This window comes from Zonotrichia albicollis, chromosome 27 (assembly GCF_047830755.1).
Source record: "Zonotrichia albicollis isolate bZonAlb1 chromosome 27, bZonAlb1.hap1, whole genome shotgun sequence".
NCBI lineage: Eukaryota > Metazoa > Chordata > Aves > Passeriformes > Passerellidae > Zonotrichia > Zonotrichia albicollis.
Genome location: NC_133845.1, coordinates 1567607 through 1586851, shown reverse-complemented (window position 1 = coordinate 1586851; position 19245 = coordinate 1567607). Strand labels below are relative to the sequence as shown.

The 19245-nt window shown below is 46.1% G+C and overlaps 3 protein-coding genes across 14 annotated transcripts in view; 2 read left to right on the top strand and 1 right to left on the bottom strand.

Moving 5' to 3' along the window:
* The first annotated feature begins 202 nt into the window (after nucleotides 1–202).
* SDHD (succinate dehydrogenase complex subunit D) lies at nucleotides 203–4325 on the top strand. Its single transcript, XM_074559596.1, has 4 exons — nucleotides 203–359; nucleotides 830–934; nucleotides 2304–2448; nucleotides 3678–4325. The coding sequence occupies exons 1-4, from the start codon at nucleotides 314–316 to the stop codon at nucleotides 3841–3843; spliced, it is 462 nt and encodes a 153-aa protein (XP_074415697.1). The 5' UTR covers nucleotides 203–313; the 3' UTR covers nucleotides 3844–4325.
* A 1026-nt stretch (nucleotides 4326–5351) lies between these two features.
* The window catches only part of IL18 (interleukin 18), a 15368-nt gene continuing 1474 nt past the window's right edge, over nucleotides 5352–19245 (bottom strand). For 2 of the 12 annotated variants that reach the window (XM_074559610.1, XM_074559602.1), the window contains exons 2-8: nucleotides 12495–12573; nucleotides 8933–11138; nucleotides 7985–8058; nucleotides 7365–7373; nucleotides 6715–6852; nucleotides 5847–5992; nucleotides 5352–5722 (exon numbers count right to left, since the gene is read on the bottom strand). In XM_074559610.1, the coding sequence (XP_074415711.1) occupies nucleotides 5477–5722; nucleotides 5847–5992; nucleotides 6715–6852; nucleotides 7365–7373; nucleotides 7985–8051 (606 nt within the window). In that variant the 5' untranslated portion in view covers nucleotides 8052–8058; nucleotides 8933–11138; nucleotides 12495–12573 and the 3' untranslated portion in view covers nucleotides 5352–5476. Of the gene's footprint in view, nucleotides 5723–5846; nucleotides 5993–6714; nucleotides 6853–7364; nucleotides 7374–7984; nucleotides 8059–8932; nucleotides 12574–19245 lie in introns of all 12 variants that reach the window. The other 10 variants (XM_074559600.1, XM_074559597.1, XM_074559601.1 and 7 more) reach the window with 8 other exon arrangements.
* TEX12 (testis expressed 12) lies at nucleotides 13468–17664 on the top strand (the record flags this gene model as incomplete). The annotated part of the gene is made up of 4 exons (XM_005496563.3): nucleotides 13468–13719; nucleotides 14208–14313; nucleotides 14415–14466; nucleotides 14727–17664. Coding segments are annotated over 4 exons (555 nt in total), but the record flags the coding sequence as incomplete, so codon positions are not given.

Sequence of the window (19245 nt, the reverse complement as noted above, 5' to 3'; positions counted from 1 at the left end):
TGGTTCGGGCTGGAAGGGAATTTAGGGATATTCCAGTTCCCTAGCACCGCACCTTCCACAGGGTGCTCCGACCTGTCCTTGGGCGCTTCCAGGGATGGGGCAGCCACAGCTCCTCCGGGCAGCTGTGCCAGGGCCTGCCCGCCCTCACAGCGGAGGATTCCTGCCCGGATCCCACCACGGCCGCCTCTGGCGCTCGCACCCTCCCCGCGCAGCTCCGCGATCGCTCCCGGCCGTGCCGGTGCCCCGGAGGCGGAAGCGGCTGCGGAAGCTCGGGCGCGGTTCCGGGTCCGGGCGCGGTGCCCTTGGAGCGGACATGGCGCTGGCGCTGCTGCGGCCGCGGCCCCGCGGGGCCGCCCTGGGTCAGTGAGGCCGGGGCGGGGAGCGGGACCCGGAGGGAGCGGGACCGGGAGGGAGCGGGATCCTGGAGGGAGCAGGACACGGAGGGTGCGGGACACGGAGGGTGCGGGATCCTGGAGGGAGCGGGACCGGGAGGGAGCGGGACCCGGAGGGAACGGGGCGGGGAGCGGGACCCTGAGGGTGCGGGACCCGGAGGGAGCGAGGCTCCGGAGGTAGGGGAGTTCCGAAGGGTGCGGGATCCTGGTAGCTGCGGATCCCCGGAGGGTGCGGGATCCAGGTGACTCATGGCCTTCAGAGGTTGCGGGATCCTGGTGGCTCCGGGTCCCCGGAGGATGCGGGATCCCTGAGGGTGCGGGGCTCCGGCGGGTGCGGGTTCCTGGTGGCTCCGGGTCCCCGGAGGATGCGGGATCCCTGAGGGTGCGGGCTCCGGAGGTTGCGGGGTTCTCACGCCGCGCCCCCGCTGTCCCCGCAGCTCTGCTGGGCTCGGCCCTGCTCCGCCGCCCCGCCGCGCTCGGTGCCGCCGCCGCCCGCTGCGCTCCGGCCCGCGAGAGCCACGGCCCGCCCCGCCAGGGACACGGTACGGCCCTGTCTGTGTGTCTGTCTGTGTGTCTCTATGTCTGTCTGTCCGTGCTGGTTGCGGGGCTCTCGTTTTGCCGGGATCGGGACCCCTTTTCCCATCCGTGCTGTACCCGAGCACCCGGGTCCAGCTCAAGGCATCCTGCCCATGGCAGGCGTTGGGGTTCGGTGATCCTTCAGGTCTATTCCAGCTTCTCAAAATTCTGTGATTCTGCCAAGAATGGGCTGTAAAGGACCAGATTTTGGTTCCTTTGGGTCCTTCAAGGCACCAACAGCGGTGCAGGAACAGAGGTGACGGAGGTAGTACCTGATGGCCATACAGAGACTTAGAACAAGATGAGCTTTAAGGTCCCTCCCATCCCCAAACCAGGCTGAGTCTATAATTTTTTTTGGGCCACTCTAGGAGATTTTAAGTGACAGCTGTAAAAAAGAACAGAAGATATTTACACATGCTGCAGTGGTTTTCTTGGTGTCCTGTTGGGTGATGTACAGTTAGGGGTGTTACCAGCAAAGTTAAAAACAATCCTAAATTCCCGTTGGTTTAAGGGAAAAGCTGTGAAATGCTGAGCATTGTTAGGTAGGGCAGTAACTGTGCAGAGATGTTATTTGTGATAAATAATGGTGCAGTTGTGGTGCCTCAGGCTGTGAGGAGTTTGTGTATGTTGGGAATTCAGCTGCTAGAAAATGGAAAAGTACAAAACCATGGCTAATTCCAAGTCCGGCACCTGCAAGATAGCAGTGTCCTTGGGCCTAGCTGTGGTAGGATAACAAACAGTGAAAGAGGCATGAGAAAAGAGACATGTAACCCCTAAGGAATGAGGAAGAGTTGATGGTATAGTTTAACCAATAGATTGCTTAGCTTACAGAATATTCATAAGCCTATTACTTGCTGTATAAGTGTCTGATGCTCTCTTCAATAAACGGAATTTGCTTATCACTCATATTGAGTGTCTGAGTCTCCCCTCACCGACATGTGTACCCTCCCCTTCAGCAGCTCTGGTACCAGTTAATAACACTTCAGTTTGCCCTTTGCCCAAGTCCAAACTTCAGATCCTTTGCTTTCCTTATGTTGTCGCTTTCTAAATTTCTTTCCTCCGTGCCAAAATGAAGGAAACCATTTGCATTTTGGTTTAGGTGGATTATATTTGTGTGTTAGCTGAGCACTTTGGGGGTGTTGCATTGATGATTTCACAGAGTCAGTTCTTGATGATCTCAGCCTGGGCTGATGCTCCCGTTGTGTTGCCAAGCATTGCTCGAGCAGAGTTGTGGTTTGCAAACTCTCCAGATGTGACAGCCATCCCAGCCAGCCGTGCAGGGGCTGCAGAGCCCTTGGCAGAGGGGCTTTTCCCTGAGGATGTCTCTCCCTGCAGGCGGTTCCAAGGCTGCGTCTCTGCACTGGACAGGGGAGCGAGCGGTCAGTGTGCTGCTGCTGGGGCTGCTCCCCGCAGCCTACCTGTGCCCTGGACCCGCTGTGGACTATTCCCTGGCTGCTGCCCTCACCCTGCACGGCCACTGGTAAGCACAGCAGGGCTCAGCTCACAGCCAAGGAGCTTTGGTGCCTCCAAACCTCATCCTGGGCTAGTGGAAAGCAAGGAAAAAGTCCTTGGTTTCTGCATTCGTTGGCAGGAGTGGTTGTACTTTGGTCTTCCTTTCTCTCACTGTCCTCTCAGTCAGAAAAAGAATCCATAAAATCTTAACCTTAAGAGCATTTCCTTGCCCCTGGAGGTGTAGAATCCTGGATGTTTTTAACCCGTGGAAGAACCAGTGTTGTGTGAACAGAGGGAATAGAAAGATCTGTATAAAATAATATAAAAATATTCTGCCTCTAAAGCTCCATGCAGTGGCTTTGTACATCTCAGTGGTGAGGAGATGGTCTCATCACCATCTCATCCATCTCAGTGGTTCTGCGTAATAAAGAGCTCACTGCAAATATTCCACTAAGGAGACCTGGATGATTGTTTCCTTAATTCCTGGATGGATGTTTGCTCAGTGTGATCCTTGATGAGAGCAGGGTTAGTTAGGAGTGGATCCAGCTGTGTGGTTGGCCAGGCTGGCAGCACCCACCTTCCTGAGGTGATCCTGCTTTGGGAGTTCCTTGCCACAAGGATAAAGCAGATTTTTGTGGTACTTTGAGGGTGCCAGGTTTTCTTAAAGCTCAGTTTTGCCCTGAGGAATTTGTGCCAGGGATTCTTGCACTTTCCTTGCTCTGACTGGGAGCTTTTTCCCAAAACAAGCATCCCGTGTCTCATGTTGCTGGATAGTTCAAATCTGGACAGGAGTTCACTTCCAGATGTAGAAAAAACTAAAAATATACTAATTTCCTTGGCTGCCACTCTTCTAATCTAAATGAGTACCCAGGAGTGTTCTGTGTCTTTGTGACCATGGCTGGTCCCAGATATTTCCTTGCTTTTCCTCTTTTCCAGTCCTTGGAAGTCAGATAAGAAGGCAGATCCAAGGATTCTGTTTGGAGAGCTGTGGTCAGCACTTGTTTTCCTCAGGAAAACTCTGAGCCAACCTGTGTATTTTCAATAGGATCTCAATAGGATCTCAATAGGATTTCAATAGGAACATTTTGGCTTGTTTTTGAAATAGGTTTTTCCCCTTTCTGTGTGGGCACTGCAGGAAAGGCTGATGGCAGCAGGCGGAAAAAAGCCCAGCTGGCAGAAGGGGGAGCACAGAGAGGATGGATTTGATGGATTTCAGTGAGTGACCTTTGCTGATTCGAGCTTTTCTCTCTCGTTTAGGGGCCTGGGCCAGGTAATTACTGATTATGTGCACGGAGATGTCCCCATTAAAGTGGCCAACACGGGGCTGTACGTCCTGTCTGCCCTGACCTTCGCTGGCCTCTGCCACTTCAACTACCACGACGTGGGCATCTGCAAGGCTGTGGCCATGCTCTGGAGCCTCTGAGGAGCCCCAGCCCCGGCACACACCATTGTCCTCTGCTGCCTCTGCTTCATCAGCTTGTGAGCAACATCCTGCACCTCACAGGAGCAGCCAAGGGTCCCCCGGGAGCCTGCAGGGGGCTCACGGCTAGTTTAGGATATATAGAGCAAAAACAGGTTTAAATACAGATTGAACTGGGAGATGTCCAGTGAGATGAGTGGATTCCAGCTGCACTGTAAATTGGGATGGATGGATGAGTGAATTACATCAGTGGCAGGTTTGCATAGCTAAAGGGAGCTCTCCTTGTAATAGCAGTTTTAATGAGTGTTTTTCTAACTGTTGGTTGGTTTCCTGTTCTGTAAAACAAATTGCCTTGTGGAAAACTGAACTGTTTCTTCTGACATCAGTGTGTAAGGCAGACCCTGTAACTCTTTGGACCCTGGGAGCTGATGTAGAAAAGGGAATACTTTTTTTTCAGATTCCATGCAATAAAGAATTTACAGAAATTTTGTGTGTGCTTCTGAACCATTTTTACTGCTTTGGGTTGCCTAAAATGTTTTCTCTGTTGGTAGGTCTGCTCTGCCTTACTTCATAAAATGAAGAATATTTGTATGAATTAATACTTAGAGATGACTTAGACTTGACTTAACACAAGGATAATTAATGTCCCTTAGAAAACACAGCAAGAATAAAAATACTTCTGCAGATTGACTTTAGGAACATTTGACTTTTAAGGTTTTATTTGTTCTTTTTTGAGGTTTATTTTCTAAATACTCTGTTGTCCTGTGTGACAGAAAAGACAATGAAGAGGCGGCTGAGGGAATGTTCTGTTCTTTAAGGGATTTTTAGGGAGGAACTGAGATTGTGGTTTTTAACTTTTGCTGCATCCTGTCTGACTTTCACATTGCCAAGGAGTGGAGAACTCTCTCCACACTCTCATGGTACTTTTGTGGCACTGTTAATAGTGAGAGGAAGAGAATTTGTGTTACCATCAGTGACTCTGCAATGAACAGAACAACCAAGTCACTGTTTGGATTCTGCAAGACTTGGAGGGTTTTTTTCTTTTTCATGTGGATTGGAAATTTTATTTCTTAGCAAAAGCAGGTAGCTGGCCAGTTTTTTGGTGGTGTTGTGGCCAGAATGGAGCTGTGGGCTGGTTTCAATGCCAGCACGTGTGAGTGCCAGGAGGAGGAGCAGGCAGATGGTGAGTCATGGGGAAGTCCCTGTGGGCGAGCTGAGGGTCTCTCATGGAAAATGTCTGAGATTTCCTCACACAGGATGCAGCTGGATGTGGTGTTTAGGCTGCCTGGGTGAGAAATTCATTATCTGGGAGGTTTGGCAATGTAGAAGTCCAAACATAATGCAAAAGCTGTTGGGTTGACATAAAAGATTTTAGGAATTTAGGCATTAAAGGTTTTAGAGATCAAATTTTCCAGGACTGTATTGACATTATGGACATTCTTGTTTCTTCAGTGTGTAGTTCTCTTCTGTCAGACTGGAAAACATGCTTGGCCTTTTGCCAAAAACTTGCATTTATTTTTTTAATGAGTACTGACAGCAGTTAAAACATAAAACTGACTTGTTTAGGATAAAGAAAGACAAAAGTTTATTTTATATAAAAAAACAAACTGTATTTTAAAACTGTTGAGGTGTCCCATCATAGGTTGTGATTTTCATTCTGACTGAACTTACATAAATTTATCTTCATGGTTTCATCCACTTCATCTTCTGACAGTTTCTTAAGGATTAATTTTCTCAAGTAGCCTTCCTCCTCAAAGGCCAAGAACATTCCTTGCTCCATGGAGTATTCAAACTTAAATGCTTGGGAGCAGCAGGATGTAAACGTCTTCTTGAAAAAGATGATGTTGCTTTCACCAGGAATTTCTTTGGGAACTTCTCCTTCCTGAGGAAGGAAAAAGGGAGCAGGTTAATCCCAGCAGGAGCCCTGGGCAGTTTCATTGCAGCTCTGAGTTGTTAATTGTGCCTGTTGGGTTTGTGCAGATGAGGAGAGGGCAGCAGGTCCTTACCTTGAACCTGACGATCATTTTCCCGCATTCCCTCTCACAGCACATGTAGTAACTCTTGTTTTCCACTTGGACGCTGAAGGCCACGGGCAGCCCGGCCGAGGGCGTGGTGGTTTTGTAGCAGTGAATGCTGAAATGCATCCCCTTGCCTGGAAAGAGATGGGTTATTGCTGATAACCTGCTCCAAGGGAGCTGCAGCAGCCGCAGCCAGTGATGCTTTGCCTGGCTCACCAGGGTGTTCTTCCTGACAGAAAAGCCAGGACTTGAATTTTTATGGCTTCTGGTTGTGCTCTGTGCAATAACCAGGGTGCACCAAGGTCACCAGGCAGGGTCAGACCCTTTCATGTGCATGCAGGAACTGAGACTGGCATGTGGAACTGGCTGCTGTAAATCAGAGCATGGCTGGGTACACGTGATCCAGAAATAAATATGGGCAATAAATAGAGTTGTAAATAAATTGCTGAAGTACCCCAAGAAGTCAAAACCAAAACTGTAAGTTTATAGCTAGTATTATTAGAAGAAAGTAAGACCTTTTAGTGCCAATACATTTTTTCAATTTTAAAATGATTTTTTGTAATCCAGCATAAAAAAAGGGGAAAATAAGAATTTTGTGATCAGAGCCAAGCAAGAATCTTAACAGCCCTTTTTCTGCATGTGACATCCTGCAGGCTTTGGTGTAACCCAGAAACCTTATCCATCACCAATGCCCAAGACACAAAATTCCACTCTCAGCTTCGTTTTCTTCTTGCAAATGAAGCTTTAAGTCTTTACACTCAGTCCCATTGCTGCGTGGATGATCACAAAGAACAAAACCGCCTCCAGGATGAGGCAGCAGAGCCGTGGGGATGGTTTGGGCTTGTTTGGAAATTACCAGATTGCATCTCCTGGTCTGTCACATCCTCAAAGGCCGCCACGTTGAGGTCGGGGCGCACCACCAGCAGCTGGCTGTTCACGTTCCTCAGCACTCGGTGCAGGGTCTTTTCCTTGCACAGGGCATCACACTCCAGCTCTGCAGGAAGAATCAACCAAAATTCTGCACATTTCAGCTGTTGTCTCCTCACATCCTGACAGGTAATCCTGCCATTGTGGATGTCACGTGAAAGGAGTTCTGAGAATGACATCAAACTCAGCATCTTTTACACCTCTGCTTGAAGCAGATTTCCAGAATCTGAAAATTAGTTATATAAGCAGAAATTTATTTATAACAGAAATTTATTTATAGCAGAAATGTATTGATATAAAATTATAGATATTTTATTTCTAAGAAAAGCTGCTGTGTTTGTTAATGAGCATTCAGAAGCATCAGTTCTCTTTTGCCCAGCGATTAAAGTGCATTGAAAAGCGCTGTCAGGGAAGCCACCGCCCTGTGCCTTAAGAGGAATTAAAGTACACAAGTAAATTACACAAGTAATGAGCCAGCTCTGTGATTTTTGCAGCCACTCTCAGTGTGAAACTTGTCCTCTCTGGATTAGCAGGTATGAAATGAGTAACAAAGCCATAAAAGATGAATTTTCAGCTTACCATCGTCGTCTTGGTTCCAAGTGAGCAGTGAAAAAAAGGAAAGAAAAACAACATTAAGCTGTGCCCCCGCACAAGAAGTCACTTTGTGCCCAGGCAGCCACCTACGCGTTCCCAGTGCCACCAAGGCTGGGCTGCTCACTACAGGCAGGATTTATCTGTCAGCAAAACAAATGACAGCCCACTCATTTGAGAACTGAGTCACCACCAAACCAGAGGTATGCAAAATGCTTTTTTAGGGTTATTTAAGGGTGAGGAGGTCACTCTGAGCCTAAAACTGAGGAATAACTGCATGCAAATTTTTGGGTTTATCGGTGCCTTCAAGTGTGAGACAGGACAAGAAGAACTCATTGCAAATTGCTTTTAAAGAAGAAACTGTTTCCCAACTGACTTTTTTCCTCAAGATCGGGAATTACTCACTCACTCATTCACTCCAGGTCCACGCCCCAGTATTCCAACGCTTTCCCAGAGCTTTTTGTAAACAAGTATTGCCCTGACTCAGCCACTTGGCTAGCAACGCTTAAAACTGAAGCTTATGTGGGAAATGAGCTGAAATCAGACTGACAAAGGAATTGTGTTAAATCAGTATTCAAACAGAAAAGATCATTAAATGCTCTAATTACCTTCAAAATAGAGGCAGAAATTTTTTCCAAGTTCTATTGCATACACCCGAATCTCTTCAGCACTCATCTTCACCCTGCCCACAGCGCAGGGAGAGGAATCAGAGTTAACCTCGATGCTTCTTACCCCATAAAAGGATAAAAGCTAGGTCTGCACGCACTGATCTTACCAGTTTTCCCTAGAAAAGCATCAGCTTCCAAAATACCCCAAAGTTAGAACCCATTTCTGACTGCCCCTAGGCAGGTCATCCCTTGCACTAAAGATAATAAATGTCTTAAAACCAGGTGAACAATGGGGAGATCTGGCTCTTGCACGGGGACTTGATTGTGCAATCAAAACACGCAGCTCACTCCAAAGCTTTTTCACCAGATGAAAATGACCTTTTATACAAAAAGTGAGCAATATAGACATAAGTAAACATGCACACCCAGAGGGATGAGGGTGGAAATCACTGTGCTTTTCTTTGTCCCTGTAGCAAAGCACTTTAATTAATGATGTTTTTTAAAGAGTGATTTTTTTTTTCTCTGTATTTCATACGGTTTTTATGTAGCTGCAGCTGTGCAGAAGAGACAGCAGGCTCCCAGCAGCATCTTTGTTTGCAAACGTGCACATTCACACCTTGGAAACGAGACACCACAACGCCCAACCGCGCACGTCTCGTTCTTAGCACATTAACCTCAAAATCCTCTGTTTTTCAGAGGAAAAAAACCCAGGGACAAGCAGAGGCTGAGGACTAAAGGAAAAAGCGGCCCTTGGTTTAATGGGTCAAACAAAACGACTGTGCCTCTCCCCTTGATCACAGAATCAAAAACGTTGGAAAAGACCAACGCCAGGATCGTAAAACCCAGCCCTGAGTAATAAAAGATGGCTGTTTAGCCCTTTTACCGAGGACCGTTTCTGGATTACCCTTCGAAAGGAACGGCAGGAGCTCAAAGGAGTTCCTGACTCACCCCGGGAGGCCGCAGGGATGCGGGGCGGGAGCAGAGGCGGCTCTCGGTGGCCCTTTCTGGCTCTCAGGGATCCTTTCTGGCTCTCGGTGGTCCTTTCCGGCTCTTCGGGAAGCGCAGCAGAGCGGTGAGAGCCAAGAGAAGCGCAGGGTGCAAGGGCGGTGGCTCTTGGTGGCCCTTTCTGGCTCTCGGTGGCCCTTTCTGGTCCTTTCTGGCTCTCAGGGATCCTTTCTGGCTCTCGGTTGTCCTTTCTGGTCCTTCCTGGCTCTCGGTGGCCCTTTCTGTCTCCTGGGGAGCTGCAGCGGGGCGATGGGAGACAGGAGAAGCGCAGGATGCAGGGCGGGAGCAGAGGTGGCTCTCGGTGGCCCTTCCTGGCTCTCGGTGGCCCTTCCTGGCTCTCGCTGGTCCCTTCTGTCTCCTGGGGAGCTGCAGCCGGGCGATGGGAGACAGGAGAAGTGCAGGATGCAGGACGGGAGCAGAGGTGGCTCTCGGTGGCCCTTTCTGGCTCTCAGGGATCTTTTCTGGCTCTCGGTGGTCCTTTCTGGCTCTCAGTGGTCCTTTCTGGCTCTCGGTGGCCCTTTCTGGCTCTCAGGGATCCTTTCTGGCTCTCGGTGGCCCTTCCTGGCTCTCGGTGGTCCTTTCTGGCTCCCGGGGAGTTGCAGCCGGGCGATGGGAGACAGGAGAAGTGCAGGATGCAGGACGGGAGCAGAGGTGGCTCTCGGTGGTCCTTTCTGGCTCTCAGTGGCCCTTCCTGGCTCTCGGTGGTCCTTTCTGGCTCTCAGTGGTCCTTTCTGGCTCTCAGTGGTCCTTTCTGGCTCTCGGTGGCCCTTTCTGGCTCTCAGGGATCCTTTCTGGCTCTCGGTGGCCCTTTCTGGCTCTCGGTGGCCCTTTCTGGCTCTCGGTTATCCTTTCTGGCTCTTAGGGAAGCGCAGCAGAGCGGTGAGAGCCAGGAGAAGCGCAGGGTGCAAGGGCGGTGGCTCTCGGTGGCCCTTTCTGGCTCTCGGTGGCCCCTTCTGTCTCCTGGGGAGCTGCAGCCGGGCGATGGGAGACAGGAGAAGTGCAGGATGCAGGACGGGAGCAGAGGTGGCTCTCGGTGGTCCTTTCTGGCTCTCAGGGATCCTTCCTGGCTCTCGGTGGCCCTTTCTGGCTCTCAGGGATCCTTCCTGGCTCTCGGTGGCCCCTTCTGTCTCCCGGGGAGCTGCAGCCGGGCGCTGGGGGCCGGGAGGAGCGGAGCTGCCGGGTGAGGATCGGGGCTGTGCCAAGGCCGGCCCGGGTCAGTGCCCGGGGCTGCCCCAGCCCGAGGGAAGCCGGCGCTGCCGGAGCGCCGCCGGGAGGGGTTTTATAGCGGCCGGGGCGGCCGAAATCGGGACGTTTTCCCAAGGTCTGTGCCTACGTCCGCATTTCTCGCACGACATTTCCCCTCCTCGCTGCAGGAGCCAGCGCCTTATGCAAATCTGGGGTTCCGAGGGTGGCTTTGTGCCGCTCGCTCGGTGTCGCGCTGATGTCAGCGGGCTCGTCCCGTGGCTCCAGCACTCTGTGTGCCCGGCCGGCTCCCTGTCTGTCGGAAAAGCCGCTTCGGGATGGAATCCCCGCGCTGCTGCTCCTCCACTGCTGGCGGCAGCAGTGCCCAGGAATGCCGGCCTGGGCGGGGAAATCTCCCCGAGTGCAGGAGCGGCCGCATGGGAGGAGTTCATGGATGGGGAGAACGCCCCGTCCGCGTCCCGCTGCCTTCGGGACGAGCGCTGCCACTGCCCTAAAAACCCGGGCAGCCAGCTAGGGAACGAATTATTGCCCAATGTCCTGGTTTAGGGCAAATCTGGGAGAAAACCTCTGAACGGGTTTTCTCTAGAAAGCAAATTTAAGTGGCCTTTCTTCTTTTTGGTTTGGGAAAAAAATTTTTTTTTTGGAGAAAAGTGTAAAAAACCTGCTTATTTAACAGGCAAAGCATTCAGTAGGACATAATATGAACAATATTAAACAATAAAACTTGCTGCTCCAAAAGAGATGACAAACTCAGAAAGTCCCTCTGTGGGCTGTAGCTTGTCTCAGTCTCTTATCAGTCTCTTATCAGTGTCTTATCAGTGTCTTATCAGTGTCTTATCAGTGTCTTATCATTCCCCCCGGTGCTGGAAATGCCGCTACCCAGGCCCAGCCTGGTGGGCTATAGCTGCTCTTCTGGGTGTTCAATCCAGAGCAGGTTTAAATAGTTCTAAAGAAAAAGAAAAACCACATTCTGTGGAATTCCTCTTCCTCAGCTAGCTAAAAAACTGACTGAAAACAAAGGAGAGCTCTGTCCTGCTGTCTGTCCGTGCTGCAGACAGCACAGTCCAGGAGCCGGAATGTGGAGGAGTGCAAATTCTGAAAATAAAACTCTGCGTTTCTTCTCTCCCCCCTCCGCTCTCAGAACCAGCCTTAAAGGTGCAAAACTTATTTCTGGGCTAAACAGAGAACTGGGGATACAAGCACCATAACGTCCCCCCAGTTTGTTGCGTCTCCGTGCCTGGATTTGCTGTTTCTGTGGCTGGTTACAATTCAGGGCACTCAGCCCTGCAGATTGGGGGGTAAATTGAAGAGCCCCAGCTTGTGAGGATTATAAAAACACTCCCACAAAATCCCACATCAAACCCAAACCTGAGTTTCCAGGACATTATCTCAGCTGCTCACATGCCTTTTACTGCTCCCGGAGGCAAAAACAAAAAAAACACCAAAGTTAACAGGGATGATTTAATATCTGTATGATAGACATGAGGTGGTTTTGAGATTAAAAGCTGCCTATTTGACTAATAACCCTGGATTTTGGCTGGTGTAGCCAAGAACGTTTTTCAAAAATGAATGCTGTACTACTCATTTATCATTTAAGTTTAAATATATATTCAGATAATTATTTATTTTGTATTAGCCGTTGGCACTGATATTTTTGGCCAATTGATATTCCATACAAAGCTATCAGGAAGAAGGACTTTGTCTTTCATGTCAGCCTTTGAGAGCCTTAAAATTCCATTAGTTCACTGAACACATTTAATAAAAGGCATTTCCTTATCCTTTGTGCATATATTTGCATTTTTCAGGACCAGATCTAACTCATACAATGGTGTTTGTGGTACAGTTTAGACTTTTCATTTCTCCTGGAATTTAATATCTCCAATTTTAGAGGAACTGCAACTACTTTTAGAGTAATGGTTTGGATCATTTTGCTCCAGTTTGAAAGGAACTGGACCTCCGGTAAGAGTGAACTCTCTCCTCTTAGATAATTTTCTTTTAAATATTTTAATGTTACTTTTAGTCCTAGTTTTATTTATAGACTATCATATCCATAAGAAAATGGAAATGAAAATTCAGATGTCTAATTTGTTTTACTCCAGGTGGTCTGGTAGTGAAAGCTATTACCATGACACAGTGAAGTGGCCATCTTAATATTTTCCTAACATGTTCTGTCATATCTGTTCGTTGATGTTTTGATAGTAATGCTTGTAACATAATTAAATATCTGATAATTAAATGAATTATGGCTATGGCTGCTTATTAAAAGTTGTTTTTACTTTGAGGAAGTATTTAGTTCTTGTACCTTCAGGAGTTTGATTTCTCATGCTGATATTTTAATTTCTTCTGTGGATGATGTATGTGAGATTCAGGTCCTTTGCTGTCTTCAAAAGAGAAAACAGAAAAAGGAAGAAAAGAAAAAAATGAAAAAAGCACAAGTCAGAGGCAAACATAACCTTACATGCCATAACTTTAATATATCATAATTGAGACAGATAATATTGCATAACATAATCATAAATTCCCGTCTTGCAATGATTTATTTCGGTCTAGTGAACAAAGACTTGGCTCACCTACAGCAGTGAAGCACAGTCTCGGGAAATCTACATTTTTTTTTCTCCGCTTATTAGACAGAGAGAGAAAATATGGTCTTGGCAGCCCTGTGTTGTGGTGGTGTTACCCATTTTAGTGTTACTCATTTTAGTGTTTTTATGCGTTTTTAGATTTTACTCGTTTTCGTGCTGTTACTCATTTTCGTGCTGTTACTAATTTTAGCGTTTTTACTCATTTTAGTGCCTGGTCGCTCCAACTGCGCTCATTTCTCGCTTGTTTTTTGAGGCAGATCCATGGCGCGTGAGACGCGTTCCAAGGATTTCGTTTAGAAGGTGAAATTTGACGGGACATTTGAGGAACTTCTCAAAGTTTTAATTAATCGAACGGTCGGGGCCCGGGCCGCTCTCTGGGCCCTCAGGGCGCGCCTCGGGCCGCTCCTGCCGCTGCCACCGAGGCTGGCACCGAGGCGCTGCCAGCCCTGAGGGGAGCGAGTGTTCCTTGTGTCCCTTGTTTCCTGTCCCTCGTGTCCCTTCTTGTCCCTTATTTGTCGTCCCTTGTCGCCACAGTCGCGGCCCGTCACGGCCACTGCCCGCCGGCCTGAAGGGGAAGCGGCGAGGCCGGGGCGTCCTGGGCGCCTCGGTGCCCTCAGGCTCTGGGGGGATCAGAAAGGTTTAAATCCCCTCGGATATCGAATTTAAATCCCCTCGGATATCGAATTTAAATCCCATCGGATATCGAATTTAGGCCGGCCCGGGACTCCCCGCCATCCCCCCGCCGCCTCCAGCCCTTGGAGGAGCTGCCTCCCCCGTGAGAGGAGCGCCCTTGCAGAGGAACGAGCTGCAGGTTTTACAGGTTTTTATTTAAACATTCTTCCCAGCGTGACCTCTCAGCAAACATCTCGTGCTTTTCGTGAGGCAGCCATGGCGAGCAACTCGCAAGAAGCAGACCAAAATAGAAATAAAAGCAAAAAGATGGAGGTGAGCAGTGCTGTGTGAGGGAGGACCCCCCTTCCCATGTCCTCCTCTGAACTGAAGGAACAGAGATCCACGGCACCTTAGGGAGGTTTAGGGGAACATAAATTACTTTTTCTGTGTAGGGAAACCGCAGTTTCTCTGAGGGCTTGAAGCCCAACAAAATCGGGTAAGCACTGGGATATATTTATGTAGAACTTCTTGAGAACGAGCTTCTGAAGTGCACCAGCTTTTACTGAGCTACATATACTACATATATCAGTATATAGATATAAATGTGTGTGTATATATAAATAAATGTCTATATATAGAGACATCTCAATCTGGTACTTCCACCCACTCCCCAAGATGCTCACGATACTGTGAACCCACTTTCATTTTCTCCAAAAACATCCTCAAGGTCTTTTTAAACCTTTTCTTTCTCTCAGTTAAACTCCGTGCAGAGCTTGCTTTAAATCCCAGACTGTGTTTTTCCTAATGTGCTCTGTTGTTAGAATGAAGCTTCAGAAAATCCTCCGTTGTCTGACAAAACAGATTTGGCTCCTTCTGAGGACTCGCAGTCCCTTTTCAAGACTGAACCACTGGAAAAGGTTTTAAATGGTGATGTAGTAAATATACTGGAAGTAAGTATGGAATGACCTAATTTCATCTTGAGATTCATCCAAATGTTTAAATAAAATTATCTTTTTCTTTCTTAACAGAGATCAGCAAAGAAATTAATAACTTGCTGTCAAAATATGCTGACACTATAAGGCAAGTTAACTTTGTGTAATTTGCACAGCAATTTTTAAATTCTCTAGATAAGATGGATGGGTGGCTGCAGTTTAGGGAAATTAACACTGAAAACTGTCAAGCAGATCTTGAAAGAAAAATGGTGGCTTTTATTACAACAAAGGATTAATATGGTCAGAAACTGTGTATTGATAGACAACCAATTTTTAAGAAAAACATAAAAGTAGTGAGAAAGTTAATGGCATAAGCACTGATTTTAACCACAGATTTCTTCACTTTAGTGCAAGAATAGCGTTGGATTCTTCTTATGTCCAGGAACTTGATGAGATCCTAAAAGAAGCCAGGGCCATAGAAAAGCATTTGAAGCAGAAAAGGGAGAAGCTGAAACAGAGATTCGCTGTCATCGCCAATAGTCTGCAAAGCTAAATGGAGTTTGTTATGAAAACGTAGAGCCAAAGTTTTGTTCGTGTATGAAAACAAATCGGGATGCGTGTTGTGATGTCTGTTTCTTGTATAAATATTTCTGTCAGTTCAGGAAACTTCCAACAAGTTAAGCAGCTACTTAGTGTTTAAATACATAGTGTAGTGGTAGTTAATAAAACCAATTCTGAATACCTGTTTTAAATCCTGTGACTCAAGGGATTAAGACATTAAGCTATGTTAACCCATTAAACACAGCAAAAAACCCATTTCTATGAAATATAGAAATTTATGATGTAAGTGGAAAATGACCTCAGATTATTTAATGTTAACCATTTTCTGGTTATGAGTTGTTTTTTTCCAAATGAGTTGTAATACTGAGAATATGTGTTATATTTCAAGGCCATGTAGTTATAAAACACAATCAAAGCCTTGCTGTTGATGTCAATAAGTAAACAGAAAACGTTAACACGATGTAGAATTACAGTGTTATTTTGTTTAGCTTCATGAATGTTGTTTGTTCATATTCAGTCCTTCTGAGAACACTGAGCCCTTTTTATTTCTTGTCATTCTACTCTTGTTAAAAAAAAAAAAAAAGATGAAAGATGGAATGTACAAAGGACCACTTGTACTAAGTATGGGGCTCATGTAATAAAGAGAAGTGCTGAAACAAGATATATTTCCATCTCTCCCCCAGCAGTGTGCAGTGATTTCCTCTCTAAATCCCCTCAGACCTAATCCACCCTCCTTTCCCCCTTTCCTGAGCTCCCAGCCAAACGTGCTGCGTGTCACAGTGACACGATTTACAGCAAAGAATCAGAGGAACTGGACATGTAGGGTGAGATTTAGATCCCTAAAGATGCAAGATATGTCCTTAGCAGGATTTTCAAAGTGCCTAAGCATGGTGTAAGCGCCTTACCCGCTTAGGAATTTTGGAAAATCCCATAAGGTGCCTATCTGCATCTTTAGCATCTCAAGGCTTTCCAAAGTCTCACCACTGCTCTGCTGTCATATTTAGCAGTCTCCTATTTTTTCCCTGATACTCTCAGGCTGCTCTGTTTATACAGAGAAGATTTAGGAAGTGACATTTCTTAAAATATTGTGCTGGGTGTTTCTGAAACCCTGGCTCGTCTGCAGTGATGACACAACCCGGAGTTTCCCAATGACGCCTGCCAAGGGCCTGAACACAGACATTTACCCACAGTTATTTATGAGTTATAAGGAAAACTTACACAAATCTAATTACTGAGGAGCATCTGCCTGTTACTGCATTTGAGCTGTTTGCTCTTGGGGAAATGGTGCAACCTCTTTAGAGCATTTGGGTTTGGATTATCTCCATTAGTTTATGTGGCCAATATACCCAACTATCATTAAGCTCCAGAAGTTAATTTTGGGATACAATAATTTTATAATATTTTTCCCATGGGAAATCAATTGCTCCTGTTGCAGAAGTTTGCTCTATTTAAAAACTTCATAAAATCCAACAAAAATGAGTAAAGTCCCACTTTTAAAACAATGAAGGACTGCTTATTGCAGTTCAATCCAAGATGACTCTAGGTTTTTTACAGTGATTTCTTACAGAGTTGATTGTCATTCCAATGAATAACCTTTAATAGAGTGGGATTTCTGGGATAATAAGAGGAATTTAGAATTGGAGGAGTAAAGTCAGTGAGTATGGCCATAGTAACCTAGGTGAGCTTATTATTGGGCATGAAATTTTTAAAATTACTAAGAGCAACAAAGCTTCTGGTTTTGCTGCATGAATATAGGTGAGGATACATACATATATGTATATAGGTATATAAAGTAAAATGAATTCCACATCTATTTTATAGAGTTTAGGCTTGAAATGGTGAGTTCAGAAAGTTTAAAACACCCATTGAAAATGTCAGCCTCTCCTCTTGTGAAGATAAATAATATTTCAGTAATGGAAATACTTCCTACATTGGAAATTGAAATTGAAAATGAAAATGGAAATCAATCTTAAATGTAAGATTTCTCCCTGTTTAAAGAGAACTTTCCATAATTATTGTGCTGATCAGAAATACTGAGCACTTTTCTGCTGGCTGCTCTTTAGTGTTCCACTAAGTATCTTAATATATGAACACAGTCATTGCACACTATAATCCTTCTAAGCCATTAAAAATAAAAATTGATCACTTTCTTATTTGACTAAAACTCATCCACTCTGCTGATTGCCCCCCTTATGGATTTCAGTGTTTATTGGGAGAAACAAAGGAACTTTTCTGTTCAGATCTGACACTAAGGGCTCCTTCCTGCTCTCCCTGAGGAGTGAGCTCCTTGTGAAACCCACCTGGCATCCGTCCCATCCCTGTCTGCTGTCCAATTTTACTGCAGGAGGTTTGGACAGAAAATTAATTGGCTTTAAAGCTGCTAAACCTGATCAGCAAAGCTCAGCTGGGAACTGCGTTTTCTTTTAAGCTTCTCCCCTCCTTGTTTAAGCTCCAGCCTATAAATTAACAAGAACGTCTAAGATGACAGATCAGTAACAGAATATAAATGGATTTTTTTTTTTTTAATCTTGAAGCATTTTAGACGAAGTTCTGACACTTCTTGGAGTCAAGGGGATCTTGACACTGAGCCTTTGCATTTCTGAGCTTGCTGTGAATTTCTTCACAGGCTGGAAAGTGTAAGTGATGAAAAACTCAGTTTCTCTCATTGCTCTTCTATTGTCTAAAAGCTAAAAATGAGAAATAACAGATAATGCAGAGGGTTTAGATAATCAGTGATGAGAATTCTTTCCTGAGAAAAGGCTAATCTTGATTGTTTACTTAAAATGAGATCACCTTTTAGAATAGAAAAAAAATAGAATAGAAAATAGAATAGAAAAAAAATAGAATAGAAATAAATAGAATAGAATAGAATAGAATAGAATAGAAAAAACCCCACAAATCTAGAGGAACTAGAGGTGTTTTAGGCTCAGGACATTCTGTCCAGAATTAATCAAAATTCAATTTTGCTAATGGTAGAATGCTTGACCTTTGAATTGGCTTTGAAGTGGCACTGGAAAAGAAGAGAGTGAACATTTTGTATCAACAGGGGAACAGCCAGGAAAAAAAGGAGGGCAGGGATCCATAGCTCAGTCAGCCTAAATCCCATCCTGGAGAGAGGCTGGAGGAAATTTCTTAACTATGACTTGGATAACAATAAACTAAAACAAAAAAAAAATTCATTTATGAGAACATCTGGCTTAATATGGAAAATTACCAGTGGGTACAGCTTGGTGTAAGGTCATTGACACCATCGTGTATGATGATATAGAAAATAAGAGCAATCAGTTAGGGCAAACAAATGAGTTTAAAAGTAAATGAATACTTTTTTTTTTTTGTCATAGATCAGCCTATGGGGTATTGTATAGTGATCTGCTTCCAGCTTTGCTAATTCCACATTATCCCAAATGATTTAGAAAAAACCTCAGAATTAATATAAAACCAGAAAAAACAGAATTAATATTTTTTTCTTTTTAAAGAGCAGCAAACTAGAAGCCACAAACGCATCACTAACATACATTAAAAATTCATGGTAATCTCAAAAACATGAAGGGTTGAGTGGAAATCAAGATTTCCAGAAATGAGAAATAATAAAGAGCTGAGAAAAGATGATCTGTGGGAAAAGGTTGAAGCAGCTGGATTTGTTGAGAGAAAGCACAACTCAAGGGAGGGAATAATAAGAGAGGAGTTTTAAAAGTGCAGGAAGGACAGGAAGAAATCAGCTTAATTCTCAGCAGGTTTCAGATGAGATTTAATCTGTGTGTGGAACAGGGTCCCTGGCGTGCTGTGCCTGCTGCCCAGCTCCCTCTCCAGGCACAGCACAGCCTTAAGAGCAGATTAATGACACGAAACCAATGTTCCATCACAAATCCAGAGCGCTGGCAGCTCGCTCCTGGCATCCCCCAGGGGAAGGCTCTGTCCCAGGGGCAGCTCAGCAGAGCACAGCCCATCCTGCTGCCTTTGCTGGGGGAACCTGGCCTGGCAACCAGTATTCCCAAAACCCTGAGATTCATTACGCTGCAAAATGGCTCCTCGGGTTTTGAAACAAAACCATTTTGCATCCCAGGTACTTCTGGGAGCTGAACATGAAGGCGAGGTGACGAGAATTTCCTGGAGCCACCTGGAAGCCTGGCTGCTCTGATACACACATGCATGTCCTGTTCTTGCCTGTCTTTCCATCTCTCTGGCTGGCACAGAGTGCTGGAGCATTTTTCCCAAGGCGCTGCAGTGCCCTGGCAGCAGCAGCAGCAGCAATGCCCTGGCAGTGGTGGCAGTGCCCTGGAAAAGGTGGCAGTACCCTGAGAGCAGCAGCAATGCCCTGGCAGTGGTCACAGTACCCTGAGAGCAGCAGCAATGCCCGGGCAGCAGC